General features: G+C 37.8%; 1 protein-coding gene across 4 annotated transcripts; it reads right to left on the reverse strand.

Annotated features, from left to right (window-relative positions):
• Window positions 1–1789: 1789 nt before the first annotated feature.
• Window positions 1790–6027, reverse strand: LOC149414951 (uncharacterized). Of its 4 annotated transcripts, none has more exons than XM_089643131.1 (4): window positions 5197–6027; window positions 4170–5118; window positions 3884–4018; window positions 1790–3733 (listed from the first exon to the last, which is right to left on the reverse strand). In XM_089643131.1, exons 2-4 carry the CDS (start codon window positions 4246–4248, stop codon window positions 1836–1838), a joined length of 2112 nt encoding a protein of 703 aa, XP_089499257.1. In that variant the 5' UTR covers window positions 4249–5118; window positions 5197–6027; the 3' UTR covers window positions 1790–1835. The 4 variants fall into 4 exon arrangements, with proteins under 4 accessions (XP_089499257.1, XP_089499255.1, XP_089499254.1 ...); XM_089643129.1 differs by having other exon boundaries at window positions 4170–4876; window positions 5029–6027; XM_089643128.1 differs by having other exon boundaries at window positions 4170–4590; window positions 4742–6027.
• Between the last annotated feature and the right edge of the window lie 6062 nt (window positions 6028–12089).

A 12089-nucleotide genomic window follows, 5' to 3' on the forward strand; every position in this document is an offset into this window, starting at 1 on the left:
TGATTTCACCCAACGAATTGGATATATTTATCAGTTTTTTTTAGAAAGATTCAAAAGTTAAGGTTAAATCTGTATTAATTGCATCAACTTGAAATTATAGAAAGTATTCCGTGTTCGCTCAAATACAGGAAAATGAAAGATCAGTTAATATTTGGCTTGATATTCTGCCTACTGACGCTAGGACTCGGCAAAGAATCTTGTGAAGATGCGTTGAATATTGCGAACCGTCCGTACTCGAAGAAAATCTTGGCTAAAATTCAAAACATGACAACGAAGGATGTCCAGCCGGGGAGATTCTTCAAAAAGGAATTGACAGACGTTTTTCTGTGGGCAGATGATGAAGACATTATTGCAAATAAAACTATCGAAGGTAAGCTATAAGTATATAACATATCCAATCCAAATAATACTACAATTCTATTAATTTATGTAGCGGTGTTCAACATTGTATATTTGAATTCTTGTAATGTTTCTGCATATCTGACTGTCAATCTGACTTTGTCACTAAGTTGGATAACCGTCTCTCCTGGTGACGGCACCAAATGTATGTAATCCTACTTTCTAAGAACATTGTTTACCTAGGGCAGACCTCTTTTTCTGGTCAGCGATAACTATTGTGATGAATCTTTTTGTATACTTCGTCCTCTTATATCGTCGCCGTAGATGCCAAGAGAGTCAAGCCACAAAACCAGAAAGCTGAGAAAACGGCCCTCAAAGATTTTTGGCTACAAAAAAATCACATTTTTTTGTCATAACTTTTTTGTTTTTAAAGATAGAAGAGTGTAATTTTAGACATAGATATTTTGTGATGTTATCTTTTTATTAGTTAGATTGAATAAATGTAAAAAACAGTATTATAAAAGTTATTTGGGTTATATCTCTTGACCACTGAATATTGAAATAAACAGATGGTACATTTGTGTGGTAGTCAAAAGAGTTAAGCCTCTTACGCCTGTTGACTACTGAGAATTTGCGGACAAATTACTAACTTTTTTTGGACTATACTCTAAACTCTAAAGGAAAGTCTATTAACTATCTAACCACCGCGCTGTTTCTCTAAGGGTTGAGCAGAGAGGATGGACCGCCAAACAGAGCTTGGCACTGCTTGCTTCATTCACATTCATACATAACCCTTCAGTTATTCTGACTCATGGCACGGCCCGACAATAGTATCTGGTTCACTTAATCGCGCCAAGTTTTTCTCAGGAGTCCTCCTACATGTCATTGTTCATCCACTCTACATGCTTCGTTATTCCGATCACACGCTCAAACCATCCTTTTCTTAATTTTTCTCATCACGCTTACATTATTTGCAAATTACCACATTTTTCACACAATAAAAACATGGTTTTACCACACATACACCTCAGAGATCTTATTTGTCCAAAATTCATTCAGACAAGATTTGAGATTTTCACGACCAAAAGTATTAGCGATTGATTTTTGGGGTATTATGCCGTGTTGTGCTACGACCTTCTTCAATGTGTCGAACAGCGTTAGTGTCCATTATTAGAAGAAGGTAGCGCAATACGGCATAAAACCCAAAATAAATCAGGCTAATCTATCATTCTACGCTCATAGTATACTTCCTCTGCCAGTTCTATGCCTCATTGCCATACACATTAAGATTGGTATCAGCATTCCATTTTTTGCATTTTAAGTCTGTGAATGTACTACTGTATCATCCCTTAAAATTTGGTCCATAGTCAAGCAATCTATCGTATGGTTACTATGTTTATACCTGTTGAAATAAAGTTGGCTGAGGTACATAAAAAAAATTAATACAAAGTTAGATTCTGAAGAAAATATTTATTACAAAAATGTTATAATAATTTTTAAATTCCATCTTCTCCGTCACTCTCCGAGCCATCATTCTCCCGAGATGGACCGTCCTCAGGCTGCAAATTTTTATAAAAATCATGATAGGTGGACGGAATGCTGCCTTTATCACACAATTTGAGTAGGTCCTTTAATTTGTCTTGGCCTATTTTTGGCTTTGAAAAATACAGTCTTTCTACTTCTACGCTTGCACAGGATAACGTTCGAAGCCGTCTTCGCTGAATGTTAAGGGTATCAAAGTCATTTCGGCTCAATTGATACTTATAAAAAACAGTAGTGGGTTCACCTTTTCGGTATTGAAACCACTTTACTTTGAGCCACTTTAATTTGTCTCCATTTTCTGATATATTTTTGTTTGTCATAACTTTATTGCTGTATTTTTTATAGTTAAGGAAGTCAGCATAATCCATTTCCACAACCTTGTGGTATGGTTTAGAAGTTTTTGCAGTACGGGCAACAACGTACCATCCATCTGGTGTGAACACGTCTATTTTTCTTCCTCGGGCCTCTATTGTGGAGTGCACAGAATCGCACTCCATCTCTGAGTGCCCTGATTCCATAAATTTTTGATTGATGACGTCAATCGGCAGCTGTTCCACTGCACGTAGGAACATAGCGGATACTACTGAGTTCCGATTTTGACCAGAAGCCGTGTCCGAGTACAGCGTCACTACTTTTTTGGGGCCTAATGACACCAAGAGGTTCCACAGACACGTAGCGATCTCCGAAGCACCCTTTGTGCCCACACCTTCGTGCCACATGTAATTCGTTGCTTGTCTGGAAGCCAGCTCATACACCGTGAAGTTATACGTTTTTAATTTTTTTGTATAATATAACTGTCCCACTTGTAAGCTCGGAGTCAATAATATTTTTTCCAGATCCATAGTGAAGCAACTGATGCTAGGATCATTCATAGCTTGGGCTTTGTCAATTTGTTTGTGTTCCCTTGCTTCTGTTTTTCTTGTTAAATGAAGATTAAATTGATCTTCGTCTCTTGACTTCTCTTCGTCAGACTTATTTTTGTACTGCGTACAAAAATCACACTGATCCTTTTTTGGTGTGTGAAATCCATAATTGAATTCTGTCACAAATATTTGTTTGTAGAAGCCGAGCTTTTCTGGTACCACGTTACGTTCTTTACAATACTCAACATAGTCTAAGTAAATTCTTGTCTCGCTCAAACCAGATGGCAAGTATTTTCTTTTACTGCTGCTCCGACAGTAATGCGAGGCAACTACGGGCAATGACTTGATGTGGTCCCTGATTATATTCCTAACTTCCTCGGATTTTTTGTTTGGCGGTTCCTTGCGACCTCTCTGATCTATTTCAGTGACACCTGAAGGAGTCAACTTTTTCATTGCACTTTCAACTTTTGTTCCCGAGATGACAAAGGTGGCCAAAAAAAATTTTTTGCACACTTGGACTCTCTCTCCATTTAACATTACCGTATATTCGAATGTATGTTGTCGTTTGATGGTGTCTCCACTACGGTATCGTCGTTTTACTGGAATACAATTTACATTGCCACCAATGAAGGCCCATCTCGCTCTGTCGGAATCCAGACTCAGATAGTCAGCCAACATTTGCTCCTGTTGAGATTTTCCTATTTTGGATGCGCAATTATAATGGCATTTACAGCTAACATCTCTAATTGTCCTTGCTTGAACTGTCTTTCCGGATCTGCTTTGGTATTCTTTACCTGCCATTCTCAATATCTTTTGGGAATTCCGTTTCCATTGGTTTGGGGTTCTCTTGCGTTTCCTACTTAAATCATCTGTCTGTTGGTTGCTTTCCAATATTTCAGAAATGGATGTTCCTGAGGCATTAACGTGGTGTTGATTTGAATGTTCTTGCCTGTTATTGTCTTCATTTTCGGAAAGGTTCACGTTCAAGTCTGTAAAACCGAACAAAGTGGTTTATTTCTTTGAAACACTGAAATAATTATTGAATTTTACAAGCAAATGATTCGCTGATAATCACAGGTTTTACAAGCCAACATAACAACTAGTATGCAGTAGTATTGTTAACAAATAAAAATACTGACCTCCCACATGCGTGCTTGGAGCGAAGCTTCGGAGCTCTGCGTATAATGCTGGGACAGCAATCTCATCCGGAACTTGCATGCCACCGTTCTGGCTGTGTTCTGCACATCCAGCTTGCACACCATTTAGAGGAGAGCCTGTAAAACAAAACAAAGTAGTTTACTTCTTTGAAACACCGAGATAAACATTGAATTTTACAAGCAAATGCTTCTCTGATAGTCACAGGTTTTACACAGCCAACATAATAACTAGTATGCATTAGTATTAATAACAAATAAAAATACTGACCTCCCGCATGCGTGCTTGAAGCGAAGCTTCGGAGCTCTGCGTATAATGCTGGGACAGCAATCTCATCCGGAACTTGCATGCCACCGTTCTGGCTGTGTTCTGCACATCCAGCTTGCACACCATTTAGAGGAGAGCCTGTAAAACAAAACAAAGTAGTTTACTTCTTTGAAACACCGAGATAAACATTGAATTTTACAAGCAAATGCTTCTCTGATAGTCACAGGTTTTACACAGCCAACATAATAACTAGTATGCATTAGTATTAATAACAAATAAAAATACTGACCTCCCGCATGCGTGCTTGAAGCGAAGCTTCGGAGCTCTGCGTATAATGCTGGGACAGCAATCTCATCCGGAACTTGCATGCCACCGTTCTGGCTGTGTTCTGCACATCCAGCTTGCACACCATTTAGAGGAGAGCCTGTAAAACAAAACAAAGTAGTTTACTTCTTTGAAACACCGAGATAAACATTGAATTTTACAAGCAAATGCTTCTCTGATAGTCACAGGTTTTACACAGCCAACATAATAACTAGTATGCATTAGTATTAATAACAAATAAAAATACTGACCTCCCGCATGCGTGCTTGAAGCGAAGCTTCGGAGCTCTGCGTATAATGCTGGGACAGCAATTTCATCCGGAACTTGCATGCCACCGTTCTGGCTGTGTTCTGCACATCCAGCTTGCACACCATTTAGAGGAGAGCCTGTAAAACAAAACAAAGTAGTTTACTTCTTTGAAACACCGAGATAAACATTGAATTTTACAAGCAAATGCTTCTCTGATAGTCACAGGTTTTACACAGCCAACATAATAACTAGTATGCATATTGTATTGATAACAAATAAAAATACTAACCTCCCACATACATGCTTCGAGAGACGTCCAGATTTTGCATGTTCAGGTCGTGTTCTGCACGTCCAGCTTGTACAGCATTCCCCTCAGAATCTACAAAACAAGTAAAACTGTCAGATTGTCGCATTGTTTTCAAACAATCGGAATCAACATTTTTAACTAGATTCTTACCTTTGAGGTTATGTTGATCCTGTGGATTTAAAACTGCTGCATCCATTTGTTTAGCACGTGAAGAACTCATTAGGTTCTGTGGATTAGCAGCTTTAGTTGATGCAATCATTTGTTTGCCACGTGAAGATTCCAATATGTTATGTCGAACCGGTGGATTTAAAGCAGCTCTGGCTGCTGCAACCATTTGTTTTCCGCGTGAATGATTCATTTCTTATCACTGTTTCACTAAATAAAGTTGAAAGTACAAACGTTTGTAGGCACAAAACGAAATAAAGCACAGAATCGCTGAACGAACCGAACTGATGTTGTATTAAAATAACACTGACCGACGCACTGAACACTGAACTGACAGTTCGCGATTCGCGATACTGTCGTGGGCGCAGACGTATGTGCAAGCGTGAACAAACCGACACGATAGGCATTTTGCTGAGTTAGAGGAAGACAACACTATAAATCATTGTCGAATGTGAGTAGAGGTGCGCACGCTTTCGAGAGAAGTTTGTGTTGCCAATGGCGTCAAGCCACGCATAAAATTAAATTATTGGGAAGTCAAAAGATCTATGTGGCTTGTCGTCATAGACTGCTTTAACTTGTGTAAAATTATTCGAAAGTCAAAAGTCTATGCGGCTTGTAGTTTTTGACTGCTTTGATTGTTTTCATCGATGTGTGTTAGATCTATTGGCAAATTTCAAAATACTCAATAACGGAGTGTTTTATGGCTTAAATCTTTTGACCACGGCAACTTTGAAGGTTTTCAAACACTTCTGCATACTTAACTCATTTTCGCCAAATTTGTGGCTTGACTCTCTTGACATCTACGGCGACGATATGTTTGAACTTTACATTTTTTCTGCTGGAAAATTCAGGGAAAGCAAATTCTATGATGGTTTTTCTATCGTTTAACTTTTTCTCGTTAAATGTTAAATTTATGAAAGGTGTGAAAAGAAATTAATTTTGTCATTTCAGATGTGTTAAATGATATCATCATGGAGTCTGCATTTCACGTGAATGGCACTCTATACGTGACCACCAACTACGGCATCTATAAATACGACCTCCACGAAGAGTCCATAGAACTGATATCCATTAAGAGCAATGAAACGGTGAGTGCCTTTTTACAATTATTATATATGAAAATTCGCGATTTTTTTCCTCCCTAGAGGGAGATCTGCAAAGAACAGGGGAATTAGCAGGGGTTCTGTCCACGTCTGAGAGCGGACCAAAGTCCAACAGATTGTCAGAGACACTCTCCCCCCACTTAAACTTTCTAACAGAAAGCTGATCATGGTGCCTTTTCCAAACTTGATCGTTCGAATGTAACCATATTATAGTCCTACTCCATAATCTTTTAATAATTGTTCCTAAAATCCAGTTATTGAAGACAATATTAGCGATTTCTAAACGAAAATCTGAAACAGAAAAATCATCAAAAATCAAATCTGAAGGATACGGTCACATCTAGGACTCAAACCCAGGACCCTTGCCTTACCGGGGTACTGCTCTGCCACTGAGCTAATGGGACCGTATCCCCTTCGGTCACTTTTAACAGTATCATAGTTCGAATAAGAACTACCAACAATGTCTTCATTTTTTCACGGCACATTATTTATTGGCAACTATCTTTATGTATGATCGCAAGATTCAACCCAAACTAAATGCAATCTAGACAGCGTCTTTTTAGATAAACCTATCTTATTTTTTTAATTTAATGTGTAACATCTGTTGACTTTTCTGCAAGTCTAGGATAAATATTTATTTTCTGGAATAACTTTATTGAGTAAAACCTCAAATTGTAATATTTTAAATATTGAAGACAATATTAGCGATTTCTTAACGAAAATCTGAAACAGAAAAATCAGAAAAAGATACGGTCACATCTAGGACTCGAACCCAGGACCCTTGCCTTGCTGGGGTACTGCTCTACCACTGATACGGTCACATCTAGGACTCGAACCCAGAACCCTTGCCTTGCTGGGGTACTGCTCTACCACTGATACGGTCACATCTAGGACTCGAACCCAGAACCCTTGCCTTGCTGGGGTACTGCTCTACCACTGATACGGTCACATCTAGGACTCGAACCCAGAACCCTTGCCTTGCTGGGGTACTGCTCTACCACTGATACGGTCACATCTAGGACTCGAACCCAGAACCCTTGCCTTGCTGGGGTACTGCTCTACCACTGATACGGTCACATCTAGGACTCGAACCCAGAACCCTTGCCTTGCTGGGGTACTGCTCTACCACTGATACGGTCACATCTAGGACTCGAACCCAGAACCCTTGCCTTGCTGGGGTACTGCTCTACCACTGATACGGTCACATCTAGGACTCGAACCCAGAACCCTTGCCTTGCTGGGGTACTGCTCTACCACTGATACGGTCACATCTAGGACTCGAACCCAGAACCCTTGCCTTGCTGGGGTACTGCTCTACCACTGATACGGTCACATCTAGGACTCGAACCCAGAACCCTTGCCTTGCTGGGGTACTGCTCTACCACTGATACGGTCACATCTAGGACTCGAACCCAGAACCCTTGCCTTGCTGGGGTACTGCTCTACCACTGATACGGTCACATCTAGGACTCGAACCCAGAACCCTTGCCTTGCTGGGGTACTGCTCTACCACTGATACGGTCACATCTAGGACTCGAACCCAGAACCCTTGCCTTGCTGGGGTACTGCTCTACCACTGATACGGTCACATCTAGGACTCGAACCCAGAACCCTTGCCTTGCTGGGGTACTGCTCTACCACTGATACGGTCACATCTAGGACTCGAACCCAGAACCCTTGCCTTACTGGGGCACATCTTTAGTTAAAAAAATGATCCTATGTCAAAGAATTTTTTTAATTTTCTACAAATACTTTCTTTCTTTTTTCTATAACTGAGGACAACCTTATAATGTATCTGAATGACAAACCAGGCAACAAGCCGTATTTCTCCCAGCTGCCCGAGGCTGCGCTGCTCACCGGCTATTTCCTGGCCGTAGACCACTGCCGGGTTTACTTCGTGAGATGCTATTACACACTTGACATGAATTCAACTCTCTCCAGAGTTAATTCCGTGTTTATTTTAAATAGTGTAAGTCGCATCTACCAAATTAATTCTTCCAAATTCCCGGGGCTGCACCGCTCCTTATTCTGCTATTCTACTACTTCCTAGTATAAGTTGCAACAACAACAACAACAGTGACACGGTGAGCACATCAAATATTCGCTCTATACAAATTAATAGAAAACCAGTGAATTTCTATACTCAAAAGCAGCGAAAAGTATATTAAAACGTGGTTTCAATTGCCCACAAGTGTAACTGGTCTTACATCTTTTAAAAAAGTGATTTTAAAGTGTCAAAAGTGAAAACAAAATAATAATTAAAAGTGACTCAGTGCGAATATCTGGAAGATTATTATTGCTACCTGCCTTGTCAAACTTACTGTCTCGCAGTGTATTGCCTACATAAGTACTCATAGAAATATTGCATAGGTACTCGGAGCAAACCAACTTTCAGGGGATTGAAACCATTGCAGTTAAATAATTAAATAAAAATAATAACCTTTTTCTACTTGCAATCCAATTTTTATCATAATGGATGTCGAAGCATTGATAAACAAATGTAGAAAATGCTGTGGCTACATTTAATACCTGTTTAACGGATCCAGCAAATAAGTTCACGAAAGACCAAATAACAAAACTAACCCCAATTACAAGTCATTTCTTAATAGCTATTGGTAGATTGGCGCAAACGGTGTCTAATAAAACCGCTAGTCTAGAGGGTGAATTACGGGCTTATAAGGAAATCGGAATAAATATCCCAGCCCCACAAAACAACCTCGACATTTGCGAGGTAATTTCTGAAATTAATGAGCGTAGCGAAATAGCTAAAAACATCATTCTTTGTAATATACCCGAAAGCACTGAAACGACTGCGGCCAACAAATTAATAGATGACAAAAACAAGGTAACGGTTTTAATCTCTGCTCTCGATGATACCGCAAACCGTGATATGCTACGCGTTTACCGCATTGGAAAACCAAGTGTTGAAAAACCAAGGTCCCTTAAAATAGAATTCAATAACTCCACAACATCCAGAACATTACTAAGTAAACGTCATCTTTTAAAAAACAACACAAGGATATACCCCGATGCTACAATTTTTCACCAAAAACATCTAAAAAATCTAAGAGAAGAACTGGAAAAACGAAAGTCAAATGGCGAATATGATATTACTATAAAATATGTAAACGGAAACCCTAAAATAGTGCAAACACCGCCAAAAAACGATGCAAACTCAAGATATACTACCAGAACGCGCGGGGACTACGCACCAAATTAAATGAACTACGTTCTACAATATCGCTACACCATTACGACGTATATGTGCTGACAGAAACTTGGCTCGACTCGGAAATAAAATCAACAGAACTCGGACTTAACAACTACAAAAAATTTTGCTGCGATAGAAACTCTAAATCCAGTTCCAAAACAAGGGGAAGCGGAGTACTAATTGCAATAAATAAGAAATTGATGTCAAGAAAACTCAAAACAAAAAATAATACACTCGAACAACTATTTGTACAAATTTATACCACTGTAGAAAAGATAATAATTGCAACTTTATACACACCGCCACTATCTGATGCCGGAAACTATCGAAGCCACAGCGAAGACGTTGAAAATCTACTCTACAAATACCCTAACTCTAAAATTATTATTCTCGGGGATTACAACCTCCCTAACCTAAAATGGAAAACAAGTGATAGTGGTTTCATTTGTAATGAAAGTCAAAATGATCGTGCACGTGAGATATTAGATATGACAATTTTTTTAAATCTTTTACAACATAACTTTATATACAACATAAATGATCGCTTACTAGATCTAGCAATATCAAATTATCCTAAATTGTTCATTGAGAAATGTAATGATCCTCTGTTACCTGTTGATAATCATCACCCCCTTCTTTATATTAAGTTAAATATATGTGACGTCGAGCCGAAACCCGTTGAAAAAACTCTCAACTACAAAAAAGCAGATTTTGAATCTATAAATTCTCATCTTTCGCATGTTGACTGGTCTTTTTTGTCTGACGTTAATACCGACGATTCCTTAGAAAATCTATATTCAATATTCTCCACCACTATCAAATCATATGTACCACTATTTACTCCTAAAAAACATACATATCCAACTTACTTCTCATCAGAACTAATAGCCTCACTACAACAAAAAAAAATACTTCATAAAAAATTCAAAAAAACTCTGAAGAAAATCGACTATACAAATTTCAGTGAAAGTAGGAAAAAATGCAAAGATCCCTCTAAAATCTGTTATAAAACATATATAAAATCTATCGAGAACACAGCCTTAAACTCGAACAATCTCTGGAAATTTATTAAAAAAATAAACAACGACAGCACAGACTATCCTCCAGAAATGCACATGGACGACAAATACGCCAACAATACGCAAGACATTGTAAATCTTTTTTCTGATTTCTTTAAAAATGTTTATGATGATGAAACACTAGAAGAAAATATTCCTTCATACACATTAAAAAAAACACACATTTAACAGACTGCTACATCACCGAAGAATCTTGCAAAAAAAGTTCCTTAGACATAAACAAGTCTGCAGGCCCGGACTCCATCCCGCCAATTTTTCTAAAACAGTGCTCCTCCGTATTGTCTAAACCACTAACCATTTTATTTAACCACCTACTATCCTCTGGATATTTTCCAGTCTACTGGAAATCCAGCTATATTATTCCAATATTTAAAAAAGGTGACGAGACTGACATTTCAAACTATCGACCAATATGCATACAATCTGTATTACCCAAAATCTTTGAATCTTTAGTTTTGGAAGAAATATATCCCACACTAACAAAGTTAATAAATGACAAACAGCATGGCTTCATTAGAGGTAGATCAACTACAACAAATTTACTACTGTTTCAAAACTATATATTGGAGTCTTTTTCTAAAAATAAACAAGTTGACTGTATATATACTGATTTTTCGAAAGCCTTTGATAAAGTGTCTCACAAAGTACTGATCCAAAAACTTCATGCTATAGGAATCAGAGCAAATATGTTAAGCTGGTTAAGTAGCTACATATCTGGTAGAACTTTACTTGTTAAAATAAAATCTTTTTTATCTAAACCATTTTTGGCCACTAGTGGCGTACCGCAAGGTAGTCATCTTGGCCCAATTTTATTTATTGTTTTTATAAATGACATAGTCAACTGCTTTAAAAATGTCAATGTACTGCTATTCGCCGACGATATTAAATTATATAAAGAAATAACTTCCTTAAACGACTGTCAAGTTCTTCAATCTAATATAGACATGCTAAATAACTGGTGTTCACAAAACAATTTATATTTAAATGTAGAAAAATGCAAAATTTTGACCTTTTCCAGAAAAAAAACATCACAATTTTTTGGCTATTCAATAAATTAAACAAATTTAGAATGAGTAAAGGAAATGCGAGATCTTGGCATAATAATGGATGAGAAACTAGACTTTACGGCCCACATTCAACAAACTGTGAATAAGGGTATGAAAGCATTAGGTTTTATATTAAGAACAATTAAAAACTTTGAATCTTTACAAATCATAAAACTATTGTACATATCCCTTGTTAGAAGCCTGATAGAACATAACTCCATAGTTTGGTCGCCCTTCTACAATGTACATATTCATAATGTTGAAAGAATTCAAAGAAAATTTCTACGCTTCGTCAATTTTAAACTTAACATCCCTTTAGAACACATAAATTACCAGTCATTATTGTATCATTTAAATATTCCGACATTAGAAAACAGAAGAAAAATAAACGACCTAACCTTTTTATTAAAATTATTGAACTCTAAATTCGATTGTTGTG

Source organism: Hesperophylax consimilis, chromosome 19 (assembly GCF_061612785.1).
Source record: "Hesperophylax consimilis isolate HC1 chromosome 19, BYU_Hcon_1.0, whole genome shotgun sequence".
Taxonomy (NCBI): domain Eukaryota; kingdom Metazoa; phylum Arthropoda; class Insecta; order Trichoptera; family Limnephilidae; genus Hesperophylax; species Hesperophylax consimilis.